At 40.5% G+C, this 14,952-nt stretch overlaps 1 protein-coding gene across 2 annotated transcripts in view; it reads left to right on the forward strand.

The window, feature by feature from the left end:
• The window catches only part of HK1 (hexokinase 1), a 71,945-nt gene that overhangs the window by 1,063 nt on the left and 55,930 nt on the right, over nucleotides 1-14,952 (forward strand). For both annotated transcript variants that reach the window (XM_005281896.5, XM_065553495.1), the window contains exon 2: nucleotides 13,378-13,540. In XM_005281896.5, the coding sequence (XP_005281953.2) occupies nucleotides 13,378-13,540 (163 nt within the window). The remainder of the gene's footprint in view (nucleotides 1-13,377; nucleotides 13,541-14,952) is intronic.

The following is a 14,952-nucleotide window of genomic DNA, read 5'->3' on the forward strand; positions in this document are numbered from 1 at the left end:
TGAAAATATTTGTTAGAAAAACTGAACCTAGCAAAATCGGAAATATTTGCTCTAATAAAATGAATTATCTTGTCTGGTGCGTGTGGGGTGTTTTAGAAAAGCAGTGGAGCCTTGAGTTTGTAATATTTGAAGGGTATAACCCCTGAAAAGCTGAGTAATATGCTGCAGTGTCCTTGAAAGAAAGATGTAGATGTCATTTCTCCACTGAGAGTCCCTCCAGGGCCTTTGTAGAATAGTCTAAAATACACTAATACAGTCTGTCAGTCTCATAATATGTAACTGAATGAACAGCAAATATGTTTTATTACACGGGGAATCCAAGGCCCAAGCCAATTATTATTTAAAAATTAAGTTACCTTAACTGTAATTTATTTATTTTTAAAGTAGAGTCCTACCCAAAAAATCTGCTTATTTCTTGCTGTTAATTAAAGTAATCTTTTTAGCTAGCAATTGAGTGAAAGAACTGAGTTGAATGTAACATTTAAAATGTAGTCTGATAATTTATTCACAAATTTGAAGCAATTTATTTATATTCTTATTAAAGTGCCAAATAGGGGTCACACTAGTTTCCCCTAAGGTTATTTTACAGTTATGCTGTGTCCTCATGACTCGTAGGTGGTCCCTTATTGAGATGGGCCTCTATATAGAGATGAAATATTCTGTTTTTAGTATCATCAGAATAATGTCCTTAGGCCTCTTACGGGAGGAGGCCCAACATTTCATTATACTAGGTGTAGCGCCACTGTGGGTGTAGGCTATAAACACAGACTTTGCAGAAATATTAAAGAAAAAATATAAAAGTTTCCTTATGCTGCAGAATTTGTAATGACTGTAAGGTATTTTAACTACATTTGATGTAGTTTTGTTGTCATTGTGTTACTGCAGCAGAATTTAAAAACAAAAAGAGCTCTAATTATCAAGAAGTCATCTCCACGTCAGGAAATCACTTCCACGTACATCACTTCAATATGTTTCTTTTTATTTCTTGCTCTTTGTAAACAACAGCATATATAGAGGCGATCACTCCTTTTTTATTAGTGCTTGCACAGACATGTATTACAAGAATGTGAGTTAAAAACAAATTCAAGTCACAAACAATTTTGGATTTTATGTTGTTGTGACTTATGAATGTATGGGGCAACAGTAATGTTTTTATAGTGAATTGACAGAGGCTGGACTTTGTGTTAAAAAGCTTGATTTTTAAGCAGTTAAGGGGGAATATTGTTGTGTGCCAGTTAGTTGCATGGTGTTGCTGTTTAACAGCATAGTACAAAATGGGTGTGGAGTTCTGTGTAAATAGATTGTAAAACAGTATTACCTTATTTCTGAGTACTACTAGTTGCCTGGGTGTGGTGGTTTAACATGAAAAGGAAAAGCACAGTAGTTTAGTTGAATAGCTAGCAATGCTGGAGATTTTGGTACTAGGCCAAAAAAAAAAGTTTGACTTTCTGAAGAAGCTCAGTGGCTTTTCACAAACAGGTGCCATAACCTGGAAGATTCTGCTGACCCTTTCTGTGCCACATTTGTCCATATTATGTGGATTTGAGGGGAGAAATGGGGAGAAGGAGAGAGGAATATTATTAAAGGAGCATATAAGATTTTTGTAAAACTCTGAATAATGTGGCCGTGTCCTTTTCTGTTAATGTTACAAATGTGCATTTTTGTAGTAATATCTGAGCTTGTCTGCCTAGTCTAGGGAAATTTGCACCTGTGTGACTAGATTGATGTTGCTACATTGGTGTTGGTGTAAATGTTCAGCATAGATGCACTGCATTTGTGCAACTAGCAAAGATGAGTCACGTTGGTGCATACCACATCTTACACTGGTGTATCACATCCATGCTGGGGTTTTCTCCTGTGTAGTTACATGAGGGCACTGGTAACTACACTAGTGAGCAAAAAACAAAACCCTCAAAAAGCTATTTCCCCTCTCCCCACAATAAAATAAAATAAAATAAAAAAACCACCAACAAAAACTCCAAACTTGAACAGAAAACCCAGTTAGATGGGGCCTAAGAATGTGCTTTATTTTTAAAAGTTGCTTCTTGCAGCTTTAGGCCTCTTGTTTATTCCATTGGATTTTCCCTATCAAAAATCCCTGTAGGAGGTAGAGGATTAGGAATAACTGTTTAGTCTGGAGGAAGATCCTAAAACTGCCTTCTCACTGAATTTTTCTATTATCTGAATCTGTGCAACATGTATATTTTCTTGAAACAGTTTTACACGCCACTTACTGCTCCAGATTTATAAACCAATGTAAAGCATAATCTGTTTTATTGTTGTTATATTTAACAATTCAAAATAAACAAAAAATCACAACCACAGCGGAGGTGGTTCATACACAAGATGTCACAAACTTTACATTTACTGCATCTGAAAAAGGGGAAGTTCTGTGGTGTTGTCTCACAGATATTGTTATAAAAATATAGACAGTGTGTTTGTAAATTTTGTTACAGTGAGAAACATAATTTTATTTGACTGTACTAGAAACCATTGTGATGGGGTATTTTAGAAATATAGATAGCTATTGTATAAATTAAAATCCCATTTAGATTGCACACAAATCTAAGCATATAAGTAAAATATTTCTATATGTGCACCCTAATCAGAATCTATTGATATTGAAGCTAAGAACAACCCCCCCTTCCTCCCGGCCTCCTTTAAAAAAAATAATGATAAATTAATAAAAAATCAGTGTTGGAAGGTTTATGAGGGGGCTGGTTGGATCAGAATTCTAGTCCTGTTCTGACCCTCAAAATACTGGAAGGTGACTCATGTTGATCCATGATAGTGGTACAAATGTACTTATCCTCAGTATATTGCACAGAAGAATACTTGTCTTCAGTTCTCATTTTCAGCTCCCTCCTAGCTGTGCTTCCTCCTCCTCAAAAGGGGGAGGTCTCTTTTATTCCACTACAGACTGATTTGTTTCCACCCCTCACTGACCACCCCTCTATTACTTGCCTCCCCTATAACTTCGTACTGCTCCACATCCATTTAGTTCTAACCCTGAATGCAGGCCTGAACTGTTAATCTTAGTCTCCCTTGCACTGGTTCTTGGCCTGAGGTTTAGGTGACAGCTGGTAGTGCAGGTGGTGAGTCACACTGAGAATGCCACCATAGGGCATGGGGGATAAGGAAGGATTATCAGCAAAGAAAAGACAAGGTAAGCTGGAACTTGTTCAGCCTGAGTCCCATGTTGCTCTGTATCCCAGTGACTAGAAATTTTCCCTCCTCCACAGAATCTTTGTGGTCATGTAATACAGGCTGTACTCTAGTGTCATTCACCTGTTAGTTAACCAGTTTCCTCAGAGACAGTAACTTTAAGGATCTGTACTATAGCAGTTACCTTTGCATAGTGCGATTTATTGTGGCTAGATATATTATGGAGATGATATGGTTCTGAGACATGTGGAGTACCTAGGTATAATGAAGAACAGGACTACTTGTGGCACCTTAGAGACTAACAAATTTATTAGAGCATAAGCTTTCGTGGACTACAGCCCACTTCTTCGGATGAAGAAGTGGGCTGTAGTCCACGAAAGCTTATGCTCTAATAAATTTGTTAGTCTCTAAGGTGCCACAAGTAGTCCTGTTCTTCTTTTTGCGGATACAGACTAACACGGCTGCTACTCTGAAACTAGGTATAATGAGTTAAGAATACTGCCTCCAGCTTAACTTGAATATAGATATAAAATTTGTTTTTCTTTGTTTAAGACAGGCTCTTGAAGGAGGTATCCACTAATTTTGATTAGTACAGTGTCTGGAAAATTTTAAAGGCAGGAATCACCATGATGTGGAAAGAAGATAGTGTGTGTTTCATGGGCAGAAATAGTATGTTATAAGTGAACAAAATTTGTGGGGCTGTAATATATGAAAAAGGAGCCACTTCCATATAAAATCATGTGTCAATATATGATCTCATGCAAGTGCAATATGTAAACCAAGCTAAAAGTGTACAGGAGCATTAATAGGTATATAAGATGCATATAGTTTTGTTCCATGTGGGATAAACTGTGAAATGAATTTGAAAACTCACTTTTTCCTTATAATTGGTATTGGCGAGCCTTTTGCTGATAGCAGCTCTGGTGGCAGTTCTAGGGCAAAATTTTAGGATACGTATGGCAAGTTTGTCTCTGTGCACATATGCTGATTAAAACCTGATCCTGCAAAGAATTAAGCATAAAAGGTTCAGAAAAGGTCAACAAAAATGATTAGGGGTATAGAACAGTTTCTGTATGAGGAGAGATTAATAAGACTGGGACTTTCCAGCTTGGAAAAGAGGTGACTAAGGGGGGATATGATAGAGGTCTATAAAATCATGAGTGGTAGAGAGAAGGTAAATAAGGAAGTATTATTTACTCTTGCTCATAATACAAGAACAAGGGGCCACCAAATGAAATTAATAGGCTTAAAACAAACACAAGAAAGTATTTTTTCACACAACGCAGCCTCTGGAACTCCTTGCCAGAAGTTGTTGTGAAGGCCAATACAATAACAGGGTTCAAAAGGGAGCTAGATAGATTCATGGACGATAGGTCCATCAATGGCTATTAGCCAGGATGGGCAGGAATGGTGTCCCTAGCCTCTGTTTGCCAGAAGCTGGGATTGAGTGACAGGGCACGGATCACTTGATGATAACCTGTCTGTTCATTCCCTTTGGGGCACCTGTTATTCGCCATTGTCAGAGGACAGGGTACTGGGCTTGATGGACCCTTGGTCTGACCCAGTATAGCCGTTCTTAGGTTCTTATGTACTGTGAGAGCAGGGGGGTGAAGTAATATATTTTATTGGACCACATTCTGTTGATGAAAGTGTGGAGAGAGTGTCACTCAAAAGCATCTCTCTTTCACCAACAGCAGGCAGTCCAATTAGGGTTGCCAGACGTCCAGTTTTCGACTGGAATGCCCGGTCAAAAAGGGACCCTGGCGGTTCCGGTCAGCACCGCTGACCAGGCTGTTAAAAGTCCAGTTGGTAGCACAGCCCGGCTAATGCAGGCTCCCTGCCTGCCCTGGCTGTGCACAGCTCCCGGAAGCGGCGACATGTCCCTGAAGCCCCCAGGCACAGGGGCCAGGGAGGCTCCGCGCGCTGGCCCCGCCCCGAGCGCCGGCTCTGAAGCTCCCATTGGCCAGGAACCGTGGCCAGTGGGAGCTGCGGGAGCGGCGCCAGTGGGTGTGGGCAGCGCGCACTGTGCAGAGCCGCCTGCCCACGTCTCTGCCTAGGGGCCGGACATGCTGACCACTTTTGGGAGAAGCGCGGAGCAAGGGCAGGCAGGAAGCCTGCCTTAGCGCTGCTGCGCTGCCGACCGGGAGCTGCCTGAAGTAAGCGCTGCCCGGCTGGAGCCCTCACCCCCTACCCCAACCCAGTGAAGTGGGTGAGGGAAAACGAGCGATAGAGGGAGAGGGGCTGGAATGAGTGGGGGCGGGGCCTCAGAGATGGGGCAGGGTAGGGGCGGAGCCTTGGGGAAGGGGCGGGGCAGGTCTGTTCGGTTTTGTGCAATTAGAAAGTTGGCAACCCTAAGTCCAATAAAAGATATTACCTCATCCATCTTGTCTCTGTAATATCCTGGGGCCACAACAACACTGCAAACAACTTTATGTGATCCTTCTCATTGACTTTAGTGTAACAGCTCACAGTACATAAAGTTGAGCAGGTGTATAAGTCTTTGCAGGATCAGGGCCTGGTCTTCAAAAGGCTGAGTACTTTTGTTTTCTATTAGCGTACCATTGCATTTGTAAATCTATGTGTGAAGTTTAAGATTTTGCCAATTTTCTATTTTTACTCATTGGGTGCCTGACAAAATCTCAAAATAGATAATGAAATAAAAAAGAAAAAACTCTGAAAAGCATTTTGTTTCTTAAAAATGCAGGAAATGTGATGTAAATGGCAATAGTTTGGATATAATAAAATTAATAGAATTAACTACCCAGAATCAGTGCTGTATAGGAGTTACAAACTGAAGCAATATGTAATTGAAAAGGGAAAGGTCTTGCAATGTTTAAACTATTTTTATTAATGCATTTTTTACTCCTGATGAATATTCCTCACATTTAAATGAGCATGCTGCATGAACAACTGTATGGTAGGAGTGTATGCATAAGTTAATGACTTCCCTATAAGGACTGTGTGACTAAAATAGGTGCTAATGATTTTTGGAAATCTTTATAAGAAGGAGGCCTCTCTCTGTCCGTGGGTATGCATGAGACTTCCATTGGTGTCAGTGCAAACTAGACATGCATCTAAGGCCAGTTATTGGTCCTTAGTAGCTGAGTAGGTGTTTACGTAGAAATGTGAGCGCATACTGTACAATTAGTTATATTTATCTACAAATCCACTGCATGATTCCTGCAGTTCTTGGAATTCAAGAAGTCTTTTCTAATGTATGAAAATGAATCCGCATTACATGTTTTAGTCAAGAAAAATTACATGTCTACTATTTTGTTTATAGCACTCTCCATTTAAAAAAATAGTTAATATACTTTTAAAATCAAATGGAAACTATTAATCCTTTTGTAGGGCTCCATGCTTCCACTATCATGAATTATGGCATTTCTCAGGACGTGCCAGCTGTTGGTAAAGGGACAAATTCTGCTGTTTTGCATCAGTGCAGCCATTCACTTCAAAACTTCAGATGTACTCTGCTAAACCTTTGGAAGGCTACTTCCCTTCCCTTCCATATAAGTTTCTCAGGACCATCTCCCAATGTGCCCAGGCAGCAGCCAGATCTTCACAGAAGGTCTTCTCCCTGCTTGAAATCTGGATAAGCTCCACTGGTGCAAGTACGGGCTTTGCCTGTCTTCACTAGGGATTGTGCCAGGCAGCTGCACCAATGAGTGTGTAATCTGGGGAAATCCTCTTTCAAGTATTGTATGTTGGGCAATAATGAGAGGATGCCGCGCTTGTAAAACTAAACAGGCTCTTTAATGAGAGAACTATTTACAGAGATGCTGCAGCTTCAGTTAGCTGTCAAGCCATGTGCATACAGACTGACTTGCCGATGCCTCCTCCAAACTCTTCTGCAACCTGAGCTCAAGGCTGGTCCTCAGTGTTTTGCAACTCAGGGCGGAAAACATTTTTGGTGTTTCCCCCAACAGCTGAGCTACAAAACCCAAAAAGCCAACAAAAAACTCTCAACCCAAACAAACCAAAATCAGACCAGCACCTCCCCAGGTGTTGATTTGGCGCCACCCTTAATGTTTGTGTCTGCCACTGGCCCTGCCTGTGCTCCTGCCTCCTAATTCCACACAGGTTGCTTCATCGCCAGTCTAGAGAAGGTCTAAATAGTTTCCAGATGAGCTCTGGTTGGGAACACCTTATTAAACCTCCTATTCAGTAAAGTGGCACTTTCCTAATTGTGGCCTCTCAGAAAACATTTTCCAAAGTGTCCCTTAACTGGATATTGTGCATGAGCTATGTTTGATACTTAACCAGAAAAAGGAGAGTATGTATTATTTGTAGTGATTTTTCTTGTAGTTCCTGCTTAATTAGTAGCTCCATAAGGGGAATGAATTCAAGAAAGCAGTGTCCATCTCCTTCCCCTCCCGCCACACCCTTATACTTGGTAGAAGGACTGCAATCATTTTCCTTCAACAAAGAGAGCTGGCTGGTTTGTTAGAAGTGGAATGCATTGGAGCGATCTGTTTTGAAGTGAGATTTTCCATGGATCTCAGTGTGCATCTCTGTGTACCCCCAAGATCCCTACCCTAATTGTGTAACTGCAGGAAAAGTTGCCATTGGTTTTTCAGAATGAGAAAAATATCCACCTTTTACTGTACATGGTGTTTGTTTAGCTTTATGTACATTGTCCCAGAGGTGGTCAGCTCAGGCTAGTTCGATCTTGATTTCCTTTCTTCGAACACCCTCACTAAAGTTCATGCAAACAGTATCGGTGGATCACTTCTTTAGCCTTCAACACATTATTGTAAATGGGAGGCAGGAGGTGGAGCGTCTACAGAGTTTATTTTAGATGCATGACAAGATATTATAAAGCATGTAACAGCCAATTAGACCATTACATGAGCAAGGACATTATGGACAGTCAAGATTCAGAATGACAGTGCAGCCTTAATTAGTGTCCCCCCTCCCATTTTAAAAAGACAGTACATCAGGCCTCTTGCATATGGCTGAGTGCTGGAGACAGATGCCTTCTGTTTATTCCCAGAAAACCTGTGGCATGGGTAGCAGCAGTGCAGGGCTCCTCACCCTTTCACCATTATGTCTCAGGTGTTCTGGAGAGACAGCCTTGAGCAGTCTCCAGAATCACTGAGTTCTTGGTCTGTTTATTGAAACTGCCCACAAGAGCATCATCTGTGGTGGTTTCTGTGATGAGGATACTCCTCCACTAGGAGCGGGACTGAGCACCAACTCATTCCAACGTTCTGAACGTGAGATTATAACAGCATCCACCCATTACTGATCTGGGTTGGATTCAGACAGATGATTTCAAGATCAGATGGCTAGTGTTTAGGTAGAACCCTGGTTAAATTAATATAATCTGCCATTTATGGGCTAGTGTATGATATTAATTCTTGTAATTGCTGTGTCTAATTTTTTTTCCAATTTATTTTTGGATAACTTTCCACTTTTCTTCTGATAAGCTTCATATTAAATGCTTTACAACATATTCAAGGATTGATAATAAAAAAGGTTCAACCTAACTTTGACGCAGAGGGATTAGGATGCAGCCCTATCAATTTAAGATGAGACCAAGTGAGATCTGACAAGCTAAATATGGTTAGACCTGCTCAGTGCAAGAGAAATGTAAGGTGTTGCAGGGAGTGTTTTTGGTGGTTCAGTAGTTCAGAGCACTGGTACATGAATGCTTGGTCATTATGTTAGGGTGCCTTGTTCTGTCATGTGCCATCTGCAGTTGGGATGTCAAACTGAGATTTTGATCACTTGTGATTGAAATACTTTTTGCAAGAGTAATTGCATTGGGACTGGTTTCCTGGCCAAATTGCATTTTGGGCCCTAATTACATTCTGACTAGCTATATTCTCTTTAAGCTGGAGAATAGTAGAGTATTCTTCGTCACTTCTGCCTTAAACTGTTGTTTAGTGTGTGGGTGTCTGTTCATATGTATATATGATGTGTGAGAGTACATTATGGTGCTGGTGTGGTAATCAAAGTTGTGTTTTTGAACGATAGATATTAATATTACCTAATTATATACAAGATTAAAGGAGAGGGTCTTGATAAAGGAACCTCATGTATCTGACGTGTTTGCCACTGCAGGCACATTGGTTGTCAGGTACATGGGTTGCATTTTAATGCTCTGGACCATATAGTAAGCTGTTCTTAGTACAGAGAGTAAAAGAGGCCATGTGATGTGGAAAATGTTGCTTCGGGCTGATGAATTTCTAGGCCAATATTTACAAGCCAGACAGTAAACTGGGCTAGACTAGAAGCTGATGGTAAACAGGAATGGGACACCGATGTCTTTTAACCAGATCTCTGAAGGTTGAATTGTTTCTCTGAAGCATCACTGCTGCTGTTATCCTCTTTGAAGATGAAGAGGATTTGTGTAATATTGTGAACAAAACAGTGCTGGGCATCAGGGGAAGCTGGAACTCTTGCCTCTTTCCAGTGGTATAATTTCCTATTTCTAACTATGTAGGGTTGTGAAACAATGAACTGTAAAACTGACATTGTTGTGTACCGAAAAGCTGGCAATGACCCCGGGCTGAGTTACCCCCGGCCTTGGGCTGGGGTAATTTTAGAGGGGTGTGTGGGGATGTGGCTCTTTGAAGTTGCTCAGGGGTTAGAATGCTCGAATAAATTCTGGAGACGTGGATTAGTGAGCAAGGGCAGATGAGTCAGTCAGAGGGTGCGTGATAAGCTGCAGATTCATGAAATTAATTGATCATATTGCCTCCACATATTAGATGTGTTCTTATGCTTTTATATAGTATACAATAAATGTGTTTATAAAACATTTTTGGATCCTTTGTGATGAAAGGCATTAAATATGAGAGGATAATATATACAGGAAATAAATCCCCCCATCCACTGAGATGAGAATAGATGTTAAAAAGGGAGACTTTTATCCTAAACTTTCAGTTCATCAACAGTCCAAAGAGTTAAATAGCTTGGGAATGAGCTTTCCTTGCCTCTTCAGATTAATCCAGGTGGTTTCATTAATAATTACAGATGTTTCTGTTGCTGTTTGGCAATGCCAGCTAGTAGCTGTGTGCAGTTGTGGCCAGGAAGTTTTGTAACCCTGAGTCTTGCAGGGTGGATGAAGCTTAGCCAGACTGACTCCTTTGTGGTTCCCATAGAAGTCTGAATGTGTTGCTCTTTGATGCTACACACATTTTGTCTTGGGATCACATGGCAAATGCTGACAGTTTGTCTAGCTGTCTTGGTTGCTGTTGTCTCCTGACATCTCTTGCTCTGGGGAATGTTTGTACAAATAATATCTTTGGCATACCAGATGGGAGCAGAAGCCCATATAGTGCTGCATGCTGGACAGTGGACTCAATCCTTCCAGCAGTTGTATGTGCAGCTGTCGTAGACTGAGGGCAAAATTGGGTCTATTATGTTGAAATGTTAGTATTCCTTATTGTGTGGATATGCAAAAATTGTGACTCTGTCTCTGTCAAAGTTATCACTGCCTTGAATGCTACTGTAGTTTACTGCACTACTTAATTTTTTTCTTGGGAGAGAATCAGAGAAACGAGGACTCTGCTCACTGGATATTTTCTAATCAAATAAGCTATTGAATAGTTCTTTTGATTATTTTCTTGCTCAGCTGAATAAATATTGTAATCGCTGAATTGTAAAAGAATTAATTTGAAGCCTGTTGGGGATTTATTTCATGTCTTTGGGGCAGGTGCTTTTTTGGTCGAGGGAAAAGCTTTTAAAAAGAAGCAGCAAAGCAGAGAGAGTTATTCATTAACATTTCTGTGCAGAATAATTTAAAACACTGATATCTGTATTCAGAGAAGTGCATACCTGAATCTAGAAATGATCCAAATCTGGAATCTTGAATTCAAATCTCTGTATCTCTTTGGTATTGGGTTTGTTTCCATAGTTCTAAATGTGTCCCAGTGGTTTTGGTTCCATTCTGGATTCAAAACCAGACTGGACATATACTATGGTTATAGTTTGGATGTGATCAGTGATCTTGCAAGATTTTCTCCATGTTGTTTTTGTGAATGTTAACCAAATCAGTAATGATCTGTTTGAGCCTTCTAACCTTGTTAAGAGCCTGCTGTAGACAACCCTGCTACATCAGGTCAACTTTCTGCAAAATGTGTATAATAGAGTCTACGGTCCTGTGGCTTCTGGGTAGATACTCTGGTGAATTGGAGAGTAGTGTATTCCGTACCCTTGATTCATTCTGAGCTATGCTCCACGAAATTATGAAGAATTCAGATTCCAAAGGTTTTTGGAACTGCTGCTACTACATAACGTATTTAAATGCCTTTGTGATACTCTCCTCTGGGATCCCAGATCTGCAAGCCACTGTGTTACCTCACTACCTTAATAAGAGCGCTTTGCTGGAGACAGACCAGTCTGTCTGCCTCACCAACAAATACCTTGAGACTCTGCCATTCCTAATTGTGCCTTTCATAAGTGAGCCCCAATTCCTGAGTTTTCCAGGGATGTCTCTCTGCTGTGTCCACTCCATCTCACTGAGCACTCACAGAAATTGTTTGCTACCTCCAAAGAGCCAGAGCACACACCAGTCTGTTAGTTTGGCTGAAATCCCTGCACTGGGCTGGCTTTGTAATAAAACAAGAATAAGCTTATTAATAAAGAAACAGATTTAAGTGATACCAAGGAAGAATTAAGAAGATAGGAAAGGATTACAAACAATACAAAAATAACACACTTTCTGGTGCCTACAACTTAATTTTAGAAAGCTATGTCTTTGCCTAAAATGATTTCTCACTTGCATCAAGCTACTTGCATCTCTAGCCCTCCAGGCAAGAGGATCTAGTGTTCACAGAATCAGAGGGTGCTGCCTCCTTTCCCCCCCCCCCCCCGCAGGTGCTGGATAACTTGAATGTCTTTTCACTCCCCTTATATTTCTGAAAATCCATTGTCTTTGTCTCAAGAGCCAGGAAAACCTCCTGAAAATTCAGAATCTGGTGTCTTCCCTCCCTCCCTCCCCCGTGCTCATCAAGCTGTTTGCTTTGCTGCTTGTTAGCTTGATTGCTTTGTTTACCTTATGTGTAATTTTACTTGTCCTTAGCTTGTAGTCAAGCCATGCAGACAAATAAATCCGCATTCTCTTGTCTAAGGTAGGCTTGTTTATCCACTGCCTCTAAAACATATTTTAAGAATTTATTTCCAGTACACATACATAATTCTTTATACACAACCCGTACATACATCAGGCAATGAAATTCATGACCAGCATGTCACCAGTTCTTATGACACCTTACAAGGCACTAAATCAACTGTATGTTGCCAGTGGGCACAAAAGGTGCTCTTAGGCTTTATCTACACTGGAACCTGAACTTTTGTTGTTCAGGGGTGTGAAAAAAACACATCCCACTTGAACAACAAAAGTTTTACCGACGAAAAGTGTGAACAGCGCTTTGTTGGCAGGAGAGCTCTCCTGATGACAAAGCTACCGCTGCTCATTGGGGGTGGAAGTTTCTTGTCAAACAGCGGCTACACTGCGCACCTTTTAGCAGCATGGCTGTAGCAGCACAGCTGTGTTGCTAAACGGTGCGTAGTGTAGAAATAGCCTCAGGGTCACAGCCCCCTATCCAAGGATTTCAAAGTATTTTCCACACATTAATTTTCTTTTTCACAGGTCTTTCTCCTTTGGTCCCCATTGTTTACCCAGCCCAGTATTTATGGGGCCTAAATTGCAGTGAAACCTTTTCATAATGAAATTAGAGCCTCTTTAATGTAAACTACTCCTTGTCCTTAAGCTAGGCTAATGGTGATGATAAACAAGTTCCATGCTTCAGGGCATAAGCTGATTACCTTCAGAGAGGAAGGAAAGGAAGGAATTTCTCTTCTCCCCACAAACATATAATATTGTACACTACAACCAAGTGCATTAACTTTTATTTATTTATTTATTTATTTGCTTGGGGGGGGGAGGGGGGGAGGGGGGTTTCACCTAGTTTTAAACCTGAAGAAGGATGCAGGGCTAGAAGTGCCTCTGCTCTAATTTGGTATGTCAGTTACTGTGTTCTTTTCTTTTTCTTTTTGAGTTAAAAGAATAGAAAACTTGTTGGTATTGGTTGTATTTCTCATTTGACTGGAGAATCCCAGAATCAAACTAGAAGAGTCACATGTTCAGTATATAAACATTTAATCTGCTGGAAAAGTCCAGTTAAAGAAAAAAGAGTATCTGCATTCACACAAGCAAATGCAGGATTTTAACTTTTCTTTTCTTTTCTTTTTTTCTAGATTGATAAATATCTTTATTCCATGCGGCTCTCTGATGAAACACTACTGGATATCATGTCTCGCTTCAAGAGAGAGATGCACAATGGTCTTTCTAGAGACTTCAATCCAACAGCCACAGTAAAAATGCTTCCTACATTTGTAAGGTCAATTCCTGATGGCTCAGGTAAGGATTAGAATATTGTGTGATGTGTTAATGTAACACACTGCATGAAAATGTCTTTTTAAATACTACTGAAACCAAACAAAGCATTTTACTTTCTTGAGAGTCTCATATGCATGTATTCATTCCAATGCATGGAACTAATTTGTGTAATTTCTTTACAGACCTATGCAAAATGGGTCACATTAAAGCTGGAAAAGAGATTTTTTTTTTTCACTTCTTTCTAGGTATTCTATCCATCAACACTCCCACAATGTTAATTGGATTGAAAACCTTGTTTTCATTACAGAATTCTTGTTGGTAAAATTACAGATTTTTTTTTTTAATGATTAGCAGTGGTCTATAGTGGACTAGGGGTTTTAAAAGTGGACATATGAGTGAGAGTCTTATAAAAATACCACACATCCTTCACAACCCAAAGAGATGGTGTGTTAGTATTTGATAGCAAATTTTGCCCTTATTTTGATTCTACCAGTGATTCATTTTCAATCTCTGCGTTATTTAATATACATGAGTTAGTAATTACATTGCATTTCTGCAGTTGTTTTAAATCTCTGTTTGCAGCATAGTGGTGCAGTCCTGTTGGGAGAACCGGTTGGGTTAAAACCAACAAGTTAATATTAGGTAGTGAAACGCTAGTCTGTATTGTGAGTGGAAATCTTTTATGGTTCTGCTCTGCTCTCGCTTCTTGTAGCTTAATACTAATTTTTTATGCTTGAAATTAGAGAACTGTGTTAAGCATATTTTTCAAGTCCTCCACTTGTGTGCTGTTGGCTACTATGATGAAATTTACTAGTGTGCGGATTGCCAGCCCAAAGCCATTTATCTGTTTAAGCCATGCATAGAAGCTGCTGTGGCAGACCCTTGGTGAGGTGACCATGCATGGTTGCTATGGGAATGGGTTTTGCCAGGGTAGTGGGAGTGATCCTGGATTGGGGGTCCATGTTTATGTGGATTCAGTAGCCCCAATGCCACATGCAATGGATATGGAGAGTACATGGCTGCCATAGAGGGGTGATTCAGTAGTTCCGCACTCTGGTTATGAAAGGGATGGAATGGATTTCATTTTTCCACTCCGTCTGCACACTACCATACTGAAGCCAAATACTTAGACTTTCTACAGAGGGAGTGAATTTCACTGTATGCACATGTTGGGTTGTATGTTGGCCTAAGAAGGAAGCAATGACATGGCTTTGACTGGCCGTGCATTCTGTTCTCCTGTTTGTTGGTGCAGAGAATGTATGTTCCTGGTGCCCAATGGCAGTTCTAACATTTTTGCTGACCCTGAGCTTCAGATTTTCCTGCATCTTCACTTCTTCTAGTCAAGCACAAATATATCCCCTATCCCACCAGCACTCAGTCGCTAGCACACTGAGTAAGTAAAACAAATAACATTATGAATTATTAAAAGACGT

The sequence above is a fragment of the Chrysemys picta genome, chromosome 7 (assembly GCF_011386835.1).
Source record: "Chrysemys picta bellii isolate R12L10 chromosome 7, ASM1138683v2, whole genome shotgun sequence".
NCBI classification, from domain to species: domain Eukaryota; kingdom Metazoa; phylum Chordata; order Testudines; family Emydidae; genus Chrysemys; species Chrysemys picta.